We start from the raw sequence: 24427 nt of genomic DNA on the forward strand, positions 1-24427 counted from the left end.
ATTATTTGGTTTTCAAATTATTGTTGTTTATATTAATATCCCAGTCTTAACACATTGAATATTTATTATAAATGGCCTCAATATTTTAGGGAACTGACAAGTGAAAATATACAAATAGATTAAGCAGATATGGCTATTTTAGTCACCCTTTAAAAAATTTCTACATTATCTGGGTTATTTATCTAGTCTCAAATGGTTAAGTCTGAAATATTTAAATCAGATGGTTAAATCCTATTAACCAGAATGATAACATTCTGTCAACTTTGAAAAGAAGATAAGATAGTATTCCCATTCACAGTTCTTTTTGAGTAAAAGACAAAGGATATCTTGACTAGTTTAAAAAAAATTCATTTCTAGTGGAATATCTTACTCAACATTGATGATTTGGGTTTCCCCCCTTGGATTGTACAGTATAACGCATATTTGGCAAATCATGATTATCTGACAAGGCACATAATATTGTAGATGACTTTTCTTTTTAAAAAGCTCAATTTTTTTAGAAAAGTCTTCTACAAATTTATTTCACAATCCAAACCTTTTTTTTTTTAAACTGTTTTTGATAGTAAAATTTTACTTTGGCAGTCCTCAGGAAAATTGGAATACTACAGAAACTAGGATATTATATGGTTCATTTTGTTATTACAGAAAGAAGAGTTATGGTTCCCAGAGTTATTCCTTTATTTTGTTAAAAGGATACTTGATGGTATAACAACAACAGCAACAACGAAAAAGGCAAGCACTTTTGTATTATAACTTTGACACCATGGAAAGCTATGAGCCTTTGAAAGTTCTAGGAGTGTTCAGCTAGGACTACTGAATTCTTGTAACTACTACTATTGTGTATGTTAAAATTAATTTAAATATATTTTAAGATGGTCTGTGTTTTCTCATTTCTTTGTTAGAGCCAAATACCACAAGTTGAAATATGGGACAGAATTGAATCAGGGAGATATGAAGCCTCCAAGCTATGATTCTGGTAAGCTAATTTTAAAGGAAGTTAAGTGTTAAAAAGAAATAATTAATGTCTACTATTTTCTAGCAACAACGTTTACAACTATAAGTTAGTTTCTAATTATTTGCATGTTAGTTATTTTTTCTGACCTGCTTGTCTTTTGGCACCAATCATTTAGTGTCATTTAGATCATTTTCCACCACCTTCCTTCCTTTTCCCTCTTCCCCTTTCTTTTAGTTTCCCATTTTCTGCTTATGTTCTACACTTACTGGAAGGATCAGAGTTCATGGGGTAACATGCACCAGCATAACCTTGTCTTGCTGGGTCTGTCCAATTAATGGGAACTTTGAGATGTGCAGTACAAAGTACATCATGCCCTTGAAATCCTGAGAAAGAGTAGGAAATATGGAGGTAAGAGATTTCTTCTTAAAGCACAGAGGAATTCCTCATCCCAAAAACATAATTCTTTGGTTTCAGATGGAGAACTGTTTTGGTCTTTCTTGCCCACAGGAGTTTCTGTAACTAGAACATGTTTTAACAACTGAAGCATTTATTATAATTTTGAGTTATTTCTTCTTTTTGTCCTACTTCTTCATACCATCAAACAATATAAAATATTACTTGTAAATAATCAGATATTAAGAAATATAGATATAATTCACTTAGTAGGTATTAGGGAAGAATGACAAAAATTAATCAAAAGTATCAACCATATTTCAGATAGGTATGTTTTTGGTGTAATTTCAGGTTAAATTTCCCAGTCAGATATCTGAAGACGTTAATGTTCATTTATATCATTTACTGAAATACGTACCTTATGCTAGAGGCTTTATATATATATATTTATGTATATATCACTTTAAATTTTAAAGTAGTTATTCAGTAAAGTATCTTCGGTAATGATAATGTTTATTTGGATTTTACATATGTGAAATTTAAACTCAGAGAAGTGGAAAAACTTGCCCAACGTCACACAGATATTAAGTAACGACAGAATATGGAGCTGAACCCAGGTCTTTCTGACTTCAAAATTCATATTCTTCCCATTTTATTGTATTGCTTCTGTATTTGACAATGTATGAAAGAACTTTCCAAAATGAGTTCTAAATGTACTGCCAATTTTATAGTTACTTCAGTGTAGTAGTGTATTAATGCATTTCCTCAGCTGAATATTGAGTGCTTGAGATCTAGAGCAATGCCCGTTGATCACTGGTGTGTTTTTTTTCCTTTGTTTTTTCATATTCTGTCTTTTACTTGAGTGTCTGTTCTTGTGACCTGAGTTGTGCTTAAATTTCAAAATAAATTTTTAAAAAATCTAGGCTGTTTCTTAGAAACGTTCTAATACTATATTAACTGACTCAAAGGAGTGATATTAATTAGTATTGTATTAAAAGGTTTTCATTTCTTAAGTTTTGGATATCAATTTAGGAGAACAGAAGCCTAGATGCAATATATTTTTTAAGTGTTTGTAAGTAAACATGACTGGCTGCAGTGGCTAATGCCTGTAATCCCACTTTGGGAGGCCAAGGTGGGAGGATTGCTTGAGGCTAGGAGTTTGAGACCAGCCTGGGCAACGTAGCACGACCCTGTCTCTACAAAAAAATTAAAAAATTAGCTGGGGATGGTGGCACATGCCTGTAGTCCTAGCTACTGGGGAGGCTGAGGTGAAAGGATCACTTGAGCTCAGGAGTTTGAAGTTAGGTTACAGTGTGCTAAGACTGTGCCACTGCACTCTAGCCTGAGTGAAAGAGTGAGATCCTGTCTTTTAAAAGAAAATTGTAAAATTTGTAAGTAAACAGCGCAGCTCAGTAGGAGGAGCTTGTGCTTTAAAAGCAGATAGATGTAAGTTTGACTCTGCCCCAACATTTTAAATTCCCATGATCCTACTTAATTTCTCTATGGTTACTCCATTCCTGATCTGTAAACTAGGAAATATTCTAGGAATACTTCCTTACTCAAATGTTTATTTTCTTAGCATACAATACCTAGTTATTCTCAGTGTATAATACTTAGTACCTAGTATCATTTCTTCTATCTGTCTTTCCAACCATCCACTAATCTTATAAATATTATATATATAATGTTTTTCAGACCTAGTACCAAATCCAGTGAATAAGACAACAATGCCCTGTTGGATTTTTATAGGGAAGATAAAGAAGCGATTACAATAACATATGACATGTATAATGGAGAAATAATAAGTGTTACTGAGCGCAGTAGCACAAACTTAGTCAAGTGGTCAAGAAAGCCTTCTTGGAGGAAGTGATATTTAATTTTGACATCTGAAGGACAAGTAGGAATTAGCCAGGGCAAGTAGACTGACTAAATATTTGTTGAATGGGAGGTGGGAGAAAGGCAGAGTATTAGCAGCAAAGCTTCTGAGGTAAGACTACGGCACATTTGAGAAATGGGATACCTGGATAGTAGTGGGAGAGAGGGAAGGAATGTTTCCAGAGGTAGATAGAGAGTTAGCTGGAGGGTAGAATAGTTACAAGCACCTTGTGAAACATGTTAAGTAGTTCATGCCTAGGAATATTCTGAGCATTTGAAGAAGGAAAGCATGGCCGGGCGCGGTGGCTCAAGCCTGTAATCCCAGCACTTTGGGAGGCCGAGACAGGCGGATCACGAGGTCAGGAGATCGAGACCATCCTGGCTAACACAGTGAAACCCCATCTTTACTACAAAAATACAAAAAAACTAGCCGGGCAAGATGGCGGGCGCCTGTAGTCCCAGCTACTCGGGAGGCTGAGGCAGGGGAATGGCATGAACCCGGGAGGCAGAGCTTGCAGTGAGCTGAGATCCGGCCACTGCACTCCAGCCTGGGCGACAGAGCAAGACTCTGTCTCAAGAAAAAAAAAAAAAAAGAAGAAGAAGGAAAGCATTTGAAGGAGCTTAATTAGGGGTTTATGATCAGATTTGCTCTTGGATTACATGGACTGTAGTGTGGAAGATGGATTAGAGAAGAGCAATGTTGGAGAGGGGGCGACTGGTTAGGGGACTGTTGCAGCAACCTGGGCAAATGAGTAAGGTTTCCTTGACAAGGGTGTGTTCATGAAATATTTAGGAAGTAAAATCTGCAGGAACTAGTTCTTTTTATGTATACATAAATTTGATTTTATGCTGATCTTCTCTGTATTATTCTAATTTTAGTATATGTGCTGCCAAGGCAAGCACAGGAACTGCTTCTTGATTGGATGTAGGGGGTGAAAAAGGATGAGTCAGAAGTGACTCCCACATTTGTAGTTTGAACAACTAGACCAGAAGTAGGTTTGGAAAATGGTGGGTTCACTTTTGGATTTATTTCTTAGATAACCAAGTGAAGATGGCTAGTAGACAGTTGAGTATATGGGTCTGAAGCTCAAGCCAGAAATATGGATGTGTTAGAGACATAAATTTGAGAGGTATCAACATATGGTACTGGTGGCACTCACAGCCATTGGAGTTGAAACGATCACCCAGGAGCTGTATGTGAGGTAAGATTACATAAAATGGAACCCTGAGGGATGACATTTAAAAGACTGGTAGAAGAATGGAAACATGAAAAGGAGTCTGATACAGAGTACGTTAATGGTAGGAGGAAAACCAGGAGACCAAGGAAACCAAGAGAAGAGATGGTTTCCAGAAGGAAGGACTATTCAACACTACTGGTTAATTCCCAGAGGGCTGAAGAATATCTGTAGGACTTTGTAACACGTGGGACACTGAGAACTTTAGGAGAGAGGTGAGGGCAGAAACAAAGTGGGTATAGTTAGCTTTCAGGAAGCTTAGGTTGTGAAGGTGAAGGAGAGAGATTAGAGAGCAATAGCTGGAAGGACACATGGGGTCAAGGAAAGTGTGTGCGTGCGCATGTGTGTGCACACACACGCGCATGTGTGATGTGTGTCTTAGAGGAGTAACCAGTAAAAGGGAAAGAGTAGAGGTACTCAAAATAGGAAGATAATGTGAAGAGGGTGATAGGGTTTGGATTCTGAGCATAGCTGGAGAATGGCAGGAGGAGCATGTCTTTTATCATTACCAAAAGAGAATGTAGGAAATTAGGTTAACAGGTTTATAGATTTGGATTTCTGTTTGGTGGTGGGTATTTGAGGGAACGTCCACAAATGATAGCTTTATGTATGAGAGAGGATTATCTGCTGAGAGTGGGTCAGATGTTTAAGAAAAGTAGAAAAGGTTTAAAATGCTAATGGTAAACAGGAAGACTAACTTTCTAGGGAATAGTAGGGTCAAGAAAAGCTGAGGGTCCAGTTGAGGTGTGTGATCATGAGTGTATGTAGAGGCACTAAGCTACACATTTGGTAGCCTGGGTAAAGTCAAAGAGAATGCAGATAGTTAATAGTTGAATTCACGGAGAAACAAAGGGACAAAAAAATTTGGCAAAGGAATGATTGAAGTGATAAGCCATGAACTAAAACTACAGAGGGAAGGATGTGAAGACACAAGGAGGCTGGCTAATGGGTGAATTAAAAGTAAGGGGGTAGATTCTGTTCTAGGGCAGGTCAGCAAACTTTTTCTGTAAAGGGCTGGATAGTAAATATTTTGGGTTTTGCAGGCTGTTTCAGCTACTCAGGTTTGCCACTGTAACGTGCAAGCATTCATAGACAGTACATAAATGAATGGATGTGTCTGTATTATAAAAATAGGTGGTAGGCTGGATTTGACATGCAGGCAGTAGTGTGCTGGCCCCTGGCTAGAGGTCCCAGCTAAGTTAAAGAACTAGTGAATTGGCCAGGCGCGGTGGCTCAAGCCTGTAATCCCAGCACTTTGGGAGGCCGAGACGGGCGGATCACGAGGTCAGGAGATCGAGACCATCCTGGCTAACACGGTGAAACCCCGTCTCTACTAAAATACAAAAAAAAAAAAAAAAAAAAAGAACTAGTGAATTTAGGGAAAAAAGAAATAAAAAAGAACTAATGAATTGGGAGTAATTGAGCCTGACAGGTCTGCTCAGAGAATCAGTTTGCATCTATGATAGTTCTTCATGATGACAAGACCTAAGATATGACAGCTAGAGAGGGTAGTGGCTATGGAGAGGCAGAAGTGGATCACCTACATGCATATTGATTTCACTCAAGATAATGTAGAATTTTGGTGGCAGAAGCATGTGAGCCAGATTTGGAGGCTTACCTTGGGATTTATAGATGACAGTGATAAGGACTAGGAGGTGGCAGAAAGGGTATACTCAAATAGCATAACCCTTAAAGAAGCAGGGATTTTTTTTCCATTCTTTGCTCTTTTATGTATTTACCATATTTTCCTAAAACTGATAATCCAAACATTTTCTGAAACATTTTTCACTAAAATTTACTTTGCCTTTCTGATTTTTTTTTGTCCCACTTTCAGACCTTCATATTTCTACTTTAGGAAAATTTTATCTCAGGCTATGTTAAAGTGTATTTATTTTTGATATTTCAATCTCTCCTATTTAATATTAGAAGCCAGGTAGTTATTGAAAGTTGAATATATCCAGTGTGATAAATTCTGTCTTTTAATTGAGAAATTTAGACCATTTGCACTTACAATTATTGATATGGTTAGGTTAATGCTACCACCTTTGTAATTTGTTTCGTTTTGTTCAGTCTATTCTTGTTTCTTTTCCTTCTTTTTCAGTCCTCTTTTGAATTATCAAATATTTTTTATGATTCAATTTTATCTCTTTTGCTGACTTATTAGCAGTAATTCTTATTTTAGTAGTTGCTTTAGGAATTACAAGGCACATCATTAACTTACTACAATCTATCTTCAAGTGATAATATACCACTTCATGGATAGTACAATAACCTTATAATAGTGTACTTCCGTTTCTCCTCTTCCCAGTCTTTGTGCTATTGTTGTCATGTATTTTACTTCTGTGTATGTGATAAACCACACACTACATTGCTATTTTTTTCAGCAGTCTTTTGTCTTTTAAAGATATTTAAATAATAATATGAAAAAAATTTCCCAATACTCATTATTCCTTTGTGTAGATCTGCGTTTCCATATTACTTTCCTTCAACTTTGAAGTCTTCCTCTCACGTATCTTGTAATATGGAATGCTAGTAATGAGTTTTTGCAGCTTTTGTATGTCTGAAAAGTCTTTTTTTTTTTCTTTTGAGACGAAGTCTCACTCTTGTCCCCCAGGCTGGAGTGTGATGGCGCGATCTCAGCTCACTGCAACCTCCACCTCCCAAGTTCAAGCGATTCTCCTGTCTCGGCGCCCCGAGTAGCTGGGATTACAGGTGCCTGCCACCACACCCGGATACTTTTTGTATTTTTAGTAGAAATGGGATTTCACCATGTTGGCCAGGTTTGTCTAGAAACACTCCTGACCTCAGGTGATCCACCCGCCTTGGCCTCCCAAAGTGCTGGATTACAGGCATGAGCCACCGCGCCCGGCCTGAAAAAGTCTTTATTTTGCTCATAGGCATTACTTCTGATGAGATATCTCCTGTTGTTCTTATTTTTGTTCCTCTGTATGTAATGTGACCTTTTTCTCTGGCTGCTTTTAAGATTTTTCTCTTTACCATTGGTTCTAAGTGATTTTATTATGATAAGCCCTGGTGTAGTGAGGCCTCCCTGCATGTTTCTTATGCTTGGGATTTGTTGAGTTTCTTGGATCTATGGGTTTATAGTTTTCATGGAATTTGGAACTTTTCAGCCATTATTTCTTCATATACTGTTTTTGTTCCTCCCTGTGCTATGATCTGGAAACTCTCTCTAGGTGGTGTCTGGGACAATCATGAGGCTTACCTGTTTGCTTCCCCCTTCTCTCAGGTATTACTGTCCTTTGTTGCGTGACGTCCAGTGTTTTGAAAACCATTGTTTCATCTGTTTTGTTTTATAATTGTTTCAGCAGGAGGGTAAATCTAGTGTCTATTACTCTAATTTGACTGGAAATAGCAGTCAAATACTTTTGATATTACCGAGAAATTCAACTGTTATCTATATTAAAATCCTCACTTTTACATAATGTCACTTTTTGAACTTGACAAGGCAAGAATGAATGTGATAGTTGATGACTACTTGCTAACCATGGAAGGAACTGAGCTTAGCCTGAATAAGGAAATATAAGAGCTATTTGACTTTGGGTTTCTTTTTTAACCTCAAATTTTTTTTTTCTTTTTTTTTTTTTGAGATGAAGTCTGTTGCCCAGGCTGAAGTGCAATGGTACAATCTCGATTCACTGCAACCTTCGCCTCCTGGATTCAAATGATTCTCCTGCCTCAGCGTCCCTAGTAGCTGGGATTACAGGCGTGTGCCATATTGCCCAGCTATTTTTTTCTTTTTTTTGGTGGGGGATAAAGTCTTGTTCTGTCACTCAGGCTGGAGTATAATGGTGTGATCTTGGCGCATTGCAACCTCCGGCTCACTGCAACTTCCGCCTCCCAGGTTCATGTAATTCTCCTGCCTCAGCCTCCTGAGTAGCTGGGATTACAAGTGTGAGCCACCGTACGTGGCCTCCAACTGATTTTTGTATTTTTAGTAGAGATGAAGTTTTACCATATTGGCCAGACTGGTCTCAAACTCCTGGGTATGAATGATCCGCCTACCTCGGCCTCCCAAAGTGGTAGGATTGCAGGCATGAGCCACTGCGGCCCAGCCATAACCTCAGATGTTACTTAGAGAGTCAGATTTTATCTCAGTATAAGAATACACTTTTTTTTAAAGAGGATAGGGTACATTCTTATTTGATTCTTATTAAGATATAGTTTACGTATGGTAAAAGTCACCCTTTTTAGTGTTTTCACAAATCTCTCCCTCCCTACTCTAATCCCCTGGCAACCAGTAGTCTGTTTTCCATTTCTATAGTTTTGCCTTTTCTAGAAAGTCATATGAATTCCAGAATCTTACAGATTGTAGCCTTTTGATTCTGGCTTATCTCACTTAGAATAATGCATTTGAGATTTATGTATGTTTGTATCAGTAATTCATTCCTTGTTCTTCTTGAGTCATATTCCATTGATTTGCTGTATCACACTTTTGTAGTATCACTGGCTGCCAAAATAGGCACAAGTAGTTGAGTATATTTGAGGATGGCATAGAAAGGATTTAGCCCTATTCTGATGGGAGATTTAATGATCTCAAAACTTCATTTCATATCTGAAGTCTTGAAATGACAATGTAAATGTTTTTACTTGGCAAGTACAGGTTATTCACTTGACTTAAGAAGGAGATATATTGGAACATACTATGCTACATACACAGATCCTGAATTTGTGGTCAGTAGAAACAAGATGTATTTGTTTTCCTTAGCTTGGGGACAGCGTTTTGCCCCTTCCTTTTTTTTTTCTTTTTTTAAATTTATACCCTCTTCGAAGTTATCACAAAGTAATTAGCTTCTTTTTGGAACTGATTTAATTCCCCTTATTTTCTACCCATCTCTGTGGTCTACTCTACTTTTGTTTCTTTCATATGTCACAGAACTAAGCCTAGTTATTTTAGAGTTGTTTTAGGAGAAAAACAAACATGCAAGATTTAATTCTTATTTTTATTCATGTATTTCTCTAATTTCCTATTGTAGTGATAGCATGTGAAGGAAAATGCTGGGGCTCTGGAGTGAAACAGAAATTCAGCACTTACAACTGAGTTTCTAACTAAAAAACCTGAAAATTACTTTCCAAAACTCAGCTTTCTTAGAATCTTTAAAATGAGGCTAAGTACCTACCTTTGAGGTTGTAAGGAATAAGAGAGATAATATATGTATTTTTAACAAAGTATGTAGTACATACTTAATTTCTTTTTTTCTTTTTTTTTTTGGAGACGGAGTCTTGCTCTGTCACCCACCCTGGAGTGCAGTGGCATGATCTCGGCTCACTGCAACCTCCGCCTCCCAGGTTCAAGCGATTCTCCTGCCTCAGCCTGCTGAGTAGCTGGGATTACAGGCATGTGCCACCATGCCTGGCTGATTTTTTGTATTTTTAGTAGAGACGGGGTTTCACCGTGTTAGCCAGTCTGGTCTCAATCTCCTGACTTCGTGATCCGTCCGCCTTGGCCTCCCAAAGTGCTGGGATTGCAGGTGTAAGCCACCGTGCCTGGCCTGTAAATACTTAATTTCAAATATTACCAAATAAATTTTTCCAGTCCCTTTTGTATCTCCACTTGAATAAGATCCTATAAAGATCAGCAGTTTTTTATAGAGTTTGATCAAGAGCTGAGGAAAGTATGCACTTTTTTTGGACTGTTAATATAGAACCACAGTGTAGCTTAGAGATAGATTGTACAGTCCAGACTTACCATAGGGAAAGCTCTTTTATTTTACCACCTTCTAAAAGGATTCTGCTTTTACCTAATGATGAATTTAAGGTTTAAAATATTTAGGAGATTTTCATTCAAAGAATGTTGTTAAAAGAATACTTGAGTTTTTTTTTTTTTTTTTTTTTTTTTGAGAAGGAGTCTTGCTCTGTCGCCCATGCTGGATTGCAGTGGTGCAGTCTCGGCTCACTGCAACCTCTGCTTCTTGGGTTCAAGGGATTGTCCTGCCTCAGCCTCCTGAATAGTTGGGATTACAGGCACCCACAGTGATTTTTGTATTTTTAGTAGAGATGGGATTTTGCCCTGTTGGTCAGGCTGATCTCAAACTCCTGACCTCAGGTGATCCACCCACTTCAGCCTACCAAAATGCTGGGATTACAGGCATAAGCCACCACGTCTGGCCTTCCTGAGGTTTGTAAATATAATAACTAATGAAGGAAACAGGTTTGGATTGAGGTTGTTACATATCTGCTCTTTACCAAATTGGCTTTTCTACCATTATTCCTCAGTACTTTGTTCTAATTCGTTTTTTAAAAAAATTATTTACTTGTTATTCATTCATTCATTCATTCGTTCATTCGTTCATTCATTCATTTTTTTGAGACAGGGCCTCCCTCTGTTGCCCAGGCTGGAGTGCAGTGGCACGATCACAGCTCAGTGCAGCCTTTACTTCCCGAGCTTAGGAGATTCTCCCACCTAAGCCTCTCTAGTAGCTGGGACCACAGTTGCATGCTACTATGCCCAGATAATTTTTTTTTGTAGAGATGGGGTTTACTCCTTGTCACCCAGGCTGGCCTCAAAGTCTCAAACTCCTGGGTTCTAGAGATCCACCTGCCTTGGCCTCCCAAATTGCTGGGATTATAGATGTGACCCACCATGCCCAGTTATTATTTATTTTAATTTTAATTTTGTGGGTACATAGTAGGTGTATATATTTATGGGGTACATGAGATGTTTTGATAGAGGCATGCAATGGGTACTAGTCACATCATGGAAAATGGGCTATCCATCCCCTCAAGCATTTATTGTTTGTGTTACAAATAATCCAGTTATACCCTTAGTTATTTTTAAATGTTCAATTATTATTATTATTGACTTGTTCTAGTTCTGATGTGCTACTTTTTTTTTTTTTTTGGGAGCAGAACAATAAACACCTTTATTACACGGGTGAAGACAAAAACGAGGATTTATGTGCCTTTCCGGGCCTTGATTTTCCTAAGATAGAACTCCAACTCTTTGCCCTCTAGCACATAGCCATCTCCTCGGCCACACTGTCCCGGCCTGGAAGCAATGCACGCAAGAAGCCTGCCCTGCTGGAACTGCTCCTCCAGGAGACTGCTGATTTTGGCATTCTTTTTCCATTCATCGTATTTCTTCTGAATTTTTTTAGATTGTTTTTTGGTTAAAATCTCTTCTTCCTCAGGAGTCAGCTTGGCTCCCTTCTTGCGGCCCAGGGGCAGTGCATAGTGGGACTCGTACCACTGTCGGTACAGTGTGCTGTCGATGAGCACGATGCAATTCTTCACCAGGGTCTTGGTACAGACCAGCTCATTATTAGATGCATTGTAGACAACATCGATGATCCTTGTTTTACGAGTACAACACTCTGAGCCCCAGGAGAAATTCCCTACGTCCAGCCTCAGGGCATGGTGTTTCTTGTTACCTCCCCGCACACGGACTGTGTGGATGCGGCGGGGGCCAATCTTGGTGTTGGCAGCCGGGCGCCCCAACTCATACTTCCGCTTTTTGTGGTAGGGCTTTCTCTTGTCCCTGGTTTTGTGCGCTTGTGCCAGTTGTCCCGAGAGATGCCCATCGCTCCGTGCTGGCTGGAAAGAGCGATGTGCTACTTTATAATACTTTTATTTGGCTCTCATTTTGTGACTTGATTGGATAAGTCTTTGTTCTGCAGAAAAATTCTCAGTCTAGTTAAAGATAGGGAAAGTGTATTTATTTTAGTTCTCATACTCTTAGGGAAATCCAGTAGCAATAATTTATATTAGAGTTTTGTTATAGAAATTACAGTTAAAAAACAACTTGCATTATCCTAACACATACCTTACATTCATAAGCTTATAAATGTTTATTGGACCTTATTAATGAATTGAGATGCCCTCTAATATGTGAAATAAGTCAGTTTTATTATGACTTAATGTTTTCTAGATGAAGGTAATGAAACAGAAGTGCAGCCACAACAAAACAGCCAGTTAATGTGGAAACAAGGTCGACAACTACTCAGACAGTAAGTGCCCCAAGGTCAAACTTATGTGAACGGCTGAAGACAAGAAACAGTTTTATGAAGTTATTTTTACTATGTATTTTCAAATCAGATGAATATTTTATCTCATTATACAGATGCTGTGAAAAAGCTTAAGTGAATTACTGTTCCTTTTTCATATTAAATACTTTTTCTATGTGGTAGAACTTATAGTTAAAAGAGTTTTATACCTTTAAAGTTATTCTTTTCATTGCATATTTTGTGTATGAATATATAACATTTTAATATATGTGCAGTTGGTCAGGCACAGTGGCTCACACCTGTAATCCCAGCACTTTGGGAGGCCAAGGTAGATGGATCACTTGAGGTCAGGAGTTTGAGACTACCCTCACCAACATGGTGAAACCCCATCTCTACTAAAAATACAAAATTAGCCGGGCGTGGTGGCACATGCCTGTAATCCCAGCTACTTGGGAGACTGAGGCAGGAGAATTGCTTGAACCCGGGAGGTGGAGTTTGCAGTGAGCCGAGATTGTACCATTACTCCAGCCTGGGCAACAAGAGCCAAACTTCATCTCAGAGAAAAAAAAAACAAAAAGTGCAATTGGAGTTTACATGCAATTTTGTTATGTTTTAAAACTTTTAAATAATAGGAGAACTTTTTGAATTCTCCAAATTCGCAAATATTGCCTAACATGTATTTCTTTCATTCATTCATTCATTCATTCATTCATTCATTTATTGAGATGGAGTCTCACTCTGTCGCCTAGGCTGTAGTCCAGTGGCACAATCTGGCTCACAGCAACTGCTGCCTCCTGGGCTCAAGTGATTCTCTTGCCTCAGCCTCCTGGGTAGCTGGGACTACAGGCATGTGCCTCTATGCCTGGCTGATTTTTTTGTGTTTTTGTAGAGATGGGATTTTGCCATGTTGGCCAGGCTGGTCTCAAACTCCTGACTTCGAGTGTTCTCCCAGCCTCAGCCTCCCAAAGTGCTGGGATTACAAGTGCGAGCCACCACGCCCAGTCACCTTTCTTCCGTAAAATATTAATATGTATTTGAGACAATAAAGAGTAAACAAAGATGGGTTGAGGTTCTGATATCAAGAGGTAGACTAGACTCACCAGCTCAGTGCCTGGTTCTTGAATACCACCTTTGAAACTCATATTCAGATTTGTGCCTCAGTAAAATGAAATTTGCTACCTGGTTTTTTGGAGGTTGATGATAAGTTGTTTAAACCCAAGGTTTCCAAAGTGGATGTATAGCAGCTATTCCTTTTGACTATGGAAGGAGAATCTTAAAATGTCTTGACGTATCTATTTTTTAATCTCGATAGTTACAAGAAAATGAGATATTTTCTGATATTTAATAAGTGGATTTTTACTAATGCCCACACTTTGATCTTAAATATGACTTACACATCTTCCTTTTTAAAATAGATGTGTTCTTAGAATGCTAATCTTTTTTTAAAATGAAAATGGTTTCATAATGAGCTACCCAAGAGATATTTTCAAAAACTTCAAAGGACCCATAATCTGTTCTTCAGAGTAAAGGTGTCATTTTATCAATGAATGGGGAAGTAACTGTTTAGTAAAACCAGCTTATCTATGGCAAGAGCAGTTTTGAAACAGGTATTTGTAATGTGATTTTGTTGCCAAAGTGAGATATGTCTCAAATATTATTTGTTAAAAAATGGAAAAATACAACATCTTTGAAGCAGTTTTCAAGAACTTTAAATTTAGGAAAGTTAGGAATTAATTATCCAAATTTTAATCAAGACCTTTCTGTAAATATTGGATGGGATTGAAAAACGGGCATCTTGATTTGGTAAGATACACTTAACTCCCTTTGATCACATATGTTTTTGAGATAACTCTTTCAGCTACTATAACTAAGACCAAATCTTCCAATAAACTGAACTTAAACTGGTTATCTCGTCAACCTTTGTTTTCTTCTTACATCCTGTAGACTCGGTGCCTACTTATAAGTTAATGTCTGATGTTTGTCTGTCATGTTTATTAATGGCATTTACCTTTTTCATGGTCCTGCCACTGCCACTTTTGGTCTCTTTTGGTCAACTTTGGTGTTACTAGGCCTTGAGTGCTTTCTATATGCCAGGTACAATATTAGGTGTGTCTGTTTTAGGGATTAGAAAACTGAGGTTCAGGAGAATTAAAGTTATGCAAGTAAGTGGCAGAAATAGGACCTAGATCTAGCTCTCAATACAAAGCCTTTGCTCTTTTTTTGTGCTGCTGCCTTTCAGTAATGTACACACACATGTGTATACACACCCCCTACATGCTACAATTTAATTGCCGTCTATTTTTATTTTAAAGTTGTCTCAGGATAGAAGCTTCAATTCTGCAGAAGTGACTCGAGAAATACTGCCTTCATGTGTGTAATGAAGGACTCCATATATGCTAGGAACATTCTGTCTAGATCACAAACAGTTGATCCATGACGAATGTAAAAAACTACTGAAATAACTATTATAAAATACTGATTTGGTAGAGTCTGGGAGTGAGCTAGCTCCAATCCAGCCTAAAGGAAAGAATGTGCTATTAGATATATTAAAGACCAGCTTCTTCTTATAGTAAATGTAATGAATGGTGTATTGTATAGTTCTCTCATTTTTCTCAGTGACTGTAGAGGCTGGTACTGCAAGAGACAGCTCCATCTGCAGCTGGAAGATTATTTATTAACAAGTCTTACTAGCATAGTACTGTACTGTTAAGTCTTATGCAGGCTATGAGCATAAATAAATACTTTTATTTACATATTAAATTATAGAATACTGATTCCAGTATGACTGAACTCTAAGGATTCTCTTCACATAGGTATCTACAGGAGGTGGGTTATACAGATACTATTCTAGATGTGAAATCTAAACGAGTGCGAGCTTTGTTGGGCTTTTCAAGTGATGTCACTGACAGGGAAGATGACAAAAATCAGGACTCAGTTGTAAATGGCACAGAGGCTGAAGTTAAAGAGACAGCAATGATTGGGTAAGTATTTTGTCTGGAAGTGTTTTAGCTATAATTCTTATTAAATATTTTTGGTTTTATGGGCATTACTTGTTCTTTTAGGTAGTGACATAGAAGTAATTTAATTATAATTTAATAAAAATTCTAAAATTTTATTTGGTTAGAAGGTGACATAAGGATTGGAGTTATTTATGACTTTTAATTCAGGAATATTATTTATGATGTTTATTTGCTTGAAACGTATGTATTTAATACAGATTTTAATATATTGACTTAAACACTAAGTAAAGCTTTGGAAAAGATTTTATTTGGAAATTCAGTACAAATCTGTAAGAATGACATTTCATGATTGGTGATCCAGAAATTGTAAAAATACCTCAAATTCTTTAGAAGTAACCTTGTTTTTTAACCGCTTTTGTTNCGAGTACAACACTCTGAGCCCCAGGAGAAATTCCCTACGTCCAGCCTCAGGGCATGGTGTTTCTTGTTACCTCCCCGCACACGGACTGTGTGGATGCGGCGGGGCCAATCTTGGTGTTGGCAGCCGGGCGCCCCAACTCATACTTCCGCTTTTGTGGTAGGGCTTTCTCTTGTCCCTGGTTTTGTGCGCTTGTGCCAGTTGTCCCGAGAGATGCCCATCGCTCCGTGCTGGCTGGAAAGAGCGATGTGCTACTTTATAATACTTTTATTTGGCTCTCATTTTGTGACTTGATTGGATAAGTCTTTGTTCTGCAGAAAATTCTCAGTCTAGTTAAAGATAGGGAAAGTGTATTTATTTTAGTTCTCATACTCTTAGGGAAATCCAGTAGCAATAATTTATATTAGAGTTTTGTTATAGAAATTACAGTTAAAAAACAACTTGCATTATCCTAACACATACCTTACATTCATAAGCTTATAAATGTTTATTGGACCTTATTAATGAATTGAGATGCCCTCTAATATGTGAAATAAGTCAGTTTTATTATGACTTAATGTTTTCTAGATGAAGGTAATGAAACAGAAGTGCAGCCACAACAAAACAGCCAGTTAATGTGGAAACAAGGTCGACAACTACTCAGACAGTAAGTGCCCCAAGGTCAAACTTATGTGAACGGCTGAAGACAAGAAACAGTTTTATGAAGTTATTTTACTATGTATTTTCAAATCAGATGAATATTTTATCTCATTATACAGATGCTGTGAAAAGCTTAAGTGAATTACTGTTCCTTTTCATATTAAATACTTTTTCTATGTGGTAGAACTTATAGTTAAAAGAGTTTTATACCTTTAAAGTTATTTTCATTGCATATTTTGTGTATGAATATATAACATTTTAATATATGTGCAGTTGGTCAGGCACAGTGGCTCACACCTGTAATCCCAGCACTTTGGGAGGCCAAGGTAGATGGATCACTTGAGGTCAGGAGTTTGAGACTACCCTCACCAACATGGTGAAACCCCATCTCTACTAAAATACAAAATTAGCCGGGCGTGGTGGCACATGCCTGTAATCCCAGCTACTTGGGAGACTGAGGCAGGAGAATTGCTTGAACCCGGGAGGTGGAGTTTGCAGTGAGCCGAGATTGTACCATTACTCCAGCCTGGGCAACAAGAGCCAAACTTCATCTCAGAGAAAAAAAAAACAAAAGTGCAATTGGAGTTTACATGCAATTTTGTTATGTTTTAAAACTTTTAAATAATAGGAGAACTTTTGAGAATTCTCCAAATTCGCAAATATTGCCTAACATGTATTTTCTTTCATTCATTCATCATTCGATTCATTCATCATTAATTCATTGAGATGGAGCTCACTCTGTCGCCTGGCTGTAGCCAGTGGCACAATCTGGGCTCACAGCAACTGCTGCCTCCTTGGCTCAAGTGATTCTCCTATGCCTCAGCCTCCTGGGTCAGCTGGGACCTTACAGGCATGTGACCTCTATGCCTGGGTGATTTTTTGTGTTTTTTGTAGAGATGGATTTTGCCATGTTTGGCCAGGCTGGTCCTCAAGCACTTCCTGACTTCGAGTTGTTCTCGCAGCCTCAGCTCCCACAAAGTGTGGATTTTCGCAAGTGCGAGCCACCACGCCCAGTCCCTTTCCTTCCGTAAAAATTAATATGCTATTGAGACAATAAAGGAGTAAAACTAAAGATGGGGTTGAGGTTCTGATACTCAAGAGGTAGCTAGCTCACCAGCTCAGTGCGCTGGTTCTTGAGATACACCTTTGAAAAACTCATATTCAGGATGTTGTGCCTCAGTAGAAATGAAATTTTGCTCCTGGTTTTTTGGAGGTTGATGATAGTTCTTAAACCCAAGGTTCTCCAAAGTGGATGTATTAGCAGTATCCTTTTGACTATGGGAAGGAGAAATCTTAAAATGTCTTGACGTATCTATTTTTTAATCTCGATATTACAAGAAAAATGAGAATATTTTCTGATATTTAATTAAGTGGATTTGTACTATGCCCACACTTTGATCTTAAGTATCGACTTACACATCCCTTTTTAAAATAGATGTGTCCTTAAGAATGACTAATCTTTTTTAAAATGAAAAATGGTTTCATAATTGAGCTACCCAAGAGATATTTTCAAAAAACTTCAAAGTACCATTAATCTGTTCTTCAGAGTTAAAGGGTGTCATTTTATCAATGAATGGGGAAGTCAACTGTTTAGTAAAACCAGCTTATCTATGGCAGAGCAGTTTTGAACAGGTATTTGTTAATGTGATTGTTTTGCAAGTGATGACTATGGTCTAACATATTATTTGTTGAAAATGGGAAAAATACAACATCTTTGAAGCCAGTTTTTCAAAGAACTTTAAATTTGGAAAGTTAGGAATTAGTTAATCCAAATGTTTGAATCAAGCGACCTTTCCGGTAAATATTGGATTGGGATTGAAAAAAACGGGCATCTTGATTTTGGTAAGTTACACTTAACTCCCTTGATCACATATGTTTTTGAGATAACTCTTTCAGCGCTACTTAAGCTAGACCAAATCTTCCAATACACTGAACTTAAACTTGGTACTCGTTCAACCTTGTTTTCTTCGTTTTACACTCCTGTAGACTCGGATGCCTACTTATAAGTTAATGTTCTGATGTTTGTCGTCATGTTTATTAATGCATTTAACCTTTTCGGTCCTGCCACTGCCCCTTTTGGTCTCTCTTTGGTCAAACTTTGGATGTAACTAGGCCTTGAGTGCTTTTCTATATGCCAGAGTACAATATATGAAGGTGTGTCTGTTTTAGGGATTAGAAATACTGAGGTTCAGGAAGAATCACATTATGCAAGTAAGTGGCAGAAATAGGACCTTAGATTCTAGCTTCTCAATATCAAAGCCTTTGCTTTTTTTGCTGCTGCTGCCTTTTCAGTAAATCTAACCACACACAATGTGTATAAACCACACCCCCTACAATGCTACCAATTTAATTGCCGCTCTATTTTGATTTTAAAGTTTGTCTCAGGCAATAGAAGCTTCAATTCTGCCAGAAACGTGACTCGAGAAATACTGCCTCATGGTTAATGAAGGACTATCCAATATGCTAGGAACATTCTGTCTAGATCGACAAAACAGTTTGATCCAATAACGAATGTAAAAACTCTGAAATAACTATTATAAAATACTGATTGGTTAGAGTCTGGGAGTGAGCTAGCTCCAATCCAGCCTAAAGGACGGAAGAATGTGTATTAAGCATATATTAAAGGACCAGCTCTTCTGTAATAGTAAATGTCTTATATTGTGTATTGTATATTCTCTCATTTTTCTCAAGTGACGTGTAGAGGCTCGGTACCTGCAAGAGACAGTCTCCCATCTGCAGGCTGGAAGATTATTTATTTAAACAAGTCTTCTGGCGGACGGGTGGGCTGTAGTCTTATGCAGGCTAGAGCATAAAATAAATACTTTTTAATTACATATTAATTATTAAGAATACTCGTTCAGTTATGCTGAACTCTAAGGATTCTTTCACATAGTGTAATCTACAGGGGTGGGTTATACAGATCATCTATTCTAGACTGTGAAATTCTAAACGAGTGCGAGCTGTTGTTGGGCTTTTCAAGTGATGTCAGCTGACAGGGAAGATGGACAAAAATCAGGACTTCAGTTGTAAAATGGCACAGAGGCTGAAGTTAAAAAAGAGACAAGCAATGACTTGGGTAAGTATTTGTCTGGAGTCGTTTTAGCCCTCTAATTTCTATTAAATATTTTGGTTTATTGGGCATTACTTGTTCTTTTAGGTAGTGACATAGAAGTAATTTAATTATATTAATAAAAATTCTAAATTTTATTTGTTAGAAGGTGACATGAAGGGATTTGGAGTTAATTCTGACTTTATTCAGGAATTGTATTTATTGATGTTTATTTGCTGAAACGTATGTATTTAATCAGATTTAATAATTGACTTAAACACTACGTAAAGCTTTGGAAAAGATTTTAATTTGGCAAATTCAGTACAAATCGTAAGAATGACTGTTCATGATTGGTTGATCCAGAAATTGTAAAAATACCTCAAATCTTAAGAAGTAACCTGCTTTTAAGCCGCTTTTGTTTATCTTAATTCAATGTTGTAATTTATCTTCCTTTGATAAAAATATCTATTTAAGTAGACTATTTTGAAGTGAACAGCGTAAGTGTGAAAAATAAAGTAGCTGTTTGAAATATTTTATTCCTTTTGGATTGTGTAGGCATAATAAATTATATATAAATTCTGCTCCGAAACAATAAGCTAAACAGTTTCAATTAAAGAAGATTCCCTATTTATTGGGAAAAAATTTCCATGATTGTTTTAATTTGAATAAAAAACCAAAATTCTGTGAATGTCATTAAGTTTGACTTTATTTGACAGCTTGTTTAGAAGGAAGAATGGTTTTAATTGACTTCTAGTAAGTTTATCTTGAGCAAGAGATATTCCTTGTGGAATATAAATTAAAATTATGGGATTAGGTAAAGGTTCATTGTAGGATTTTATAAACAAAGTCCCTTCGAGCCTTAAAATGTATTCATTAATAATTAAGAATACATTTCCAACTTTGTAGGCTGTGTTAAAAAATACATTAACTTATATTTGTAAATGTAAGGCATGGTATTTCTCTGTATAGACATAGACTATGTGGACATTATCTTTAGTTCTGTTTTTACATTATGGGTTTAATATAAGTCATCAAGTTAACTTAGATAGTATAATTTTTTATTTCATTTTGTTTCTTTATTTATTTATTTTTTGAGACAGAGTCTCACTCTGTTGCCAGGCTGGAGTACAGTGGCGTGATCTCGGCTCACTGCAACCTCCCCCTCCTGGGTTCAAGCGATTCTCCTGCCTCAGCCTCCCGAGTAGCTGGGACTACAGGCACCAGCCACCACACCCGGCTAATTTTTTGTATTTTTAGTAGAGACGGGGTTTCACCGTGTTGGCCAGGATGTTCTCAATCTCGACCTCGTGATCTGCGCACCTTGGCCTCCAGAAGTACTGGGATTACAGGCATGAGCCACTATGCCTGGCCGATAGTATAAATGTTTTTGATAACTATAATGCATACTTTAATAACCTTCAGTAAAGACTTTCAGGGAAGACCACTCTTGTGCATTTTGGCCTTGATTTGTCTTTTAAGAATGACAAAGATACTGTTGCTAATCTGTCCGATTTCAGTAGGGATAAAGAGTTAGGGGAGGGTGATACCAAACAAAGCTGTAAGCAGATTTGAAATTTAAGGTAGATCTCTTTTGAAAATTTTGTCCATAGTGCTTTCTATATATATGTTTTTTTTTTTTTTTTTTTTCGGGAAAATCCTCTCTGTCTAAAAGATTACCTAATGAACTGGAGATAAATCTTTCTGTACTGGCCATTGGAATCTTTACGAAATTTATTTTGAGGGAACTAAATTCAAGTCATATATTTGAAAATTCAACCATTTTTAAGAGATTAATGGCTTGTTAATCAACAGAGTCAAGTCTAGTAGCAATGTTAATTTGACTAGTGTATTGCTGTTAGTAACTCTATGTACACATTTTCCCTTTTACTTTAGCTGTTAAGCAGAAATACAAGATTGCATCAGAGAAAAATGACGTATTTGTTATTTTTTTAGTTGTGGAAACTTATGTAAGAGGTCAAAGGGAGAGTTGCAGAGAGGATAAGAGTAGAGAAAAAAGGAGGTAGAGATAATGAAAATATTTTTTAAAAAAGAAATATATTAAGGTTGGTGTAAGGATCAAAATAATAATGAATCAGAAAGGGGAGTTTTTACATTAGATTACCACTAATCTAAATAGATATGAGTAGCTCACGTCTGTAATCCCAGCACTTTGGGAGGCTGACTGAGGCTGAGGCAGGCGGATCACTTGGACTCAGGAATTAGAGACCAGCTTGGACAACATAGTGGAACCTTGTCTCTACTGAAAATACAAAATTATAAGGGCATGGTAGCTCATGCCTGTAATCCCAGCTGCTCAGGAGGCTGAAAGTGGAAAATTGCGTGAACCCAGGAAGCTGAGATTGGAATGAGTTAAATCATACTACTGCACTCTAGCCTGGGCGACAGAGCCCAGAGACTTTGTCTCAGGTAGGTAGGTAGGTAGCTAGGAAGGAAGGAAGGAAGGAAGGAAGGAGGGAGGGAGGGAAGGAGGGAAGGAAGGAAGGAAGGAAGGATTACAAAGTACTTAAAGAGTATCCACTTCATGTATTGCTTTTTAAATTTGTGGGAGTGTAATTGATAAGAATCAATGTAGATAATGTGATTTGGGATTTATAGTTACCATATAAACAGAAGTTAATGCAACATATCATGGGTTAATTCTTTTGTCGAAGTTAAAAAGATTAACTAAGCAGTATGTACACGTTTTACACCAGAAAATCAGAGTTAACAGATTCTGCCTCCGTGCTGGATAATTTCAAATTCCTTGAAAGTGCAGCTGCAGATTTCAGTGATGAAGATGAAGATGATGACCTTGATGGAAGAGAGAAAAGCGTCATTGATACTTCAACAGTGAGTTAGATAACTCATACGATATAAATATTTTTAGGGACTATAATACATACTGTATAATGCATAAAAGAATCCATGTTCTTTAATCTTAACCCCTAGCTTTTTCTTTTTCATGAATTCGGAGACATTTATGAGAGTTTGTAATATTGATTTCAAGTTAAGAATATTTTAGTATAGTAGCTTTCTCTTGAAATTCCTCACTTTTTGACTTTTTGTTCATTCATTGAACAGGACAACTTTTCTGTGGGGCAGATGAATATAGTAAATATTGTGTGTTAAAACAATGCAGGGTTATTGGTTGTTATAAGAGAATAGAATTGACAGACACATCATGGTGCCTGATGGCGACTAGCATCAGCTCTAATATATGCAGTTTTTGTCTCTCTTGTCAGGATTGTTTTAGTAGACAAATTCTGTAGACTTTCAGAACTCTTCCATTAGATTTCTTCAAAATTGTTTAGGATTCTTCTCAAGTTTTGTTCAGATGTTTATAAGCTTATTGACTTTCCCATGGCAGTTTCTTGGAATGAGAGATGTCTCTAAGTAGCTACTTATTTCTCTTCCCTTCTCTATTTTTGTCTCTTTTTCCCTCTTTCCCCTTTTCTTCTCTCTTCGCTTTTCTCCCCTTCTCCCTTCTCTCTCTTCTTTCTTCTTCCTCCTACTCCTTTTCCTTCTTTTTTAAGATATGAGGACATGTTTTGCTTTGTCTAGGAAAATGTTTGCATTTTTTCTTTCACATTAATTTATGAATAGAGAGGAGGAAGGTAAAGTAATATAAAGCAGATTGGACCTCTAAATAAAGACTTGGGTTTAAGCTCCAGTTTTGCCACTATTTGTGTTTCTTAATGCTTCAGGCTTAGTTTTTTTCCTTTGTAAAATGAGGATCGTTATAAATAGCCATTTTAACCATGGAGGATTTTGTGAGGAACAAAGAGACAATATGTGCGAAAATGATCTGTTTAACTATAAAGTGCTTTCTAAGTGTAACCTCTCTGTGTTTTATGCCTTCTGTTTCTTGGGCGCCATCAGAGACTCAAATTATTACTACCAGATTATTGTTTTCCCTCACCACTATTCGGTAGTACTCTACTGATAAAGCCTTGCCATGGAAATTATTTGAACTTCAAGTAGTAACTTCCAATTTTTCTTATCCAAACAAGCAGTAGTAGCATATGTCTCAATTTACCATAGTAAAAGGAAAACCTAAATTTCTGTGACACTTTTTCTGTGTCCTGATCATGTGGAAATTGTGTAGCCCCTTGTGATTTCTATGGGATGCTGGCATTGAGATATTATTTTTCCATCAGAATACTTCATTCATAGCTCAGTATTAAATAATGCCTTGAATCATGATGCTATATGTTTCTGTTAGTAATATCAATTTAAATATTTAAAACATTCATAAACCAATTATTAAAACTATTACATATGATCTTACTAGAAATTCCTAAACCATAGACTGTTATCTTTTTAAGTAAGCAACATAATAAATATACTGTCTTCTAATTAGTGCAGATCATAGTAGTTCTGTGCTGGGTGCAGTGGCTTGTGCCTGTAACCCCAGCTACTCAGGAGGCTGAAGTGGGAGGATCAGTTGAGGCCAGGCAACATAAGCCTAAGCAACATAGCAAGACCCCATATCTAAAAAAAAATTTTTTTTTAATTAGCCATGTGTGATGGCACACACCTGTATTTCCAACTACACAGGAGGCTGAGGAAGGAGGATCGCTTGAACCCAGGAATTTGATGTTGCAGTGAACCATGATCATACCACTGCACTAAAAAATTTTTTTAGTTTTGGCTGGGCGCAGAGGCTCACGCCTGTAATCCCAGCACTTTGGGAGACCAAGACGGGCGGATCACAAGGTCAGGAGTTCAAGACCATCCTGGCCAACATGATGAGGCCTGTCTCTACTAAAAATACAAAAAGTTAGTGGGGCATGGTGACATACACCTATAATCCCAGCTACTCAGGAGCCTGAGGCAAGAGAATCGCGGAGGCAGAGGTTGCAGTGAGCCGAGATTGTGCCACTGCACTCCAGCCTGGGTGAAAAGAGCAAAGTTCCGTCTCAAAAAAAAAAAAAAAAAAAAA

General features: G+C 37.3%; 1 protein-coding gene and 1 pseudogene across 1 annotated transcript in view; one reads left to right on the top strand and one right to left on the bottom strand.

Annotated features, from left to right (window-relative positions):
* The window catches only part of STRN (striatin), a 138813-nt gene that overhangs the window by 55400 nt on the left and 58986 nt on the right, over positions 1–24427 (top strand). Inside the window, exons 4-7 of the mRNA XM_017859689.1 lie at positions 903–976; positions 12344–12422; positions 15233–15400; positions 22200–22335. Of these exons, the coding sequence (XP_017715178.1) occupies positions 903–976; positions 12344–12422; positions 15233–15400; positions 22200–22335 (457 nt within the window). The remainder of the gene's footprint in view (positions 1–902; positions 977–12343; positions 12423–15232; positions 15401–22199; positions 22336–24427) is intronic.
* LOC108520350 (40S ribosomal protein S8 pseudogene) lies at positions 11370–11996 on the bottom strand (annotated as a pseudogene).

This window comes from Rhinopithecus bieti, unplaced genomic scaffold (genome assembly GCF_001698545.2).
Source record: "Rhinopithecus bieti isolate Rb0 unplaced genomic scaffold, ASM169854v2 scaffold_51154, whole genome shotgun sequence".
NCBI classification, from domain to species: domain Eukaryota; kingdom Metazoa; phylum Chordata; class Mammalia; order Primates; family Cercopithecidae; genus Rhinopithecus; species Rhinopithecus bieti.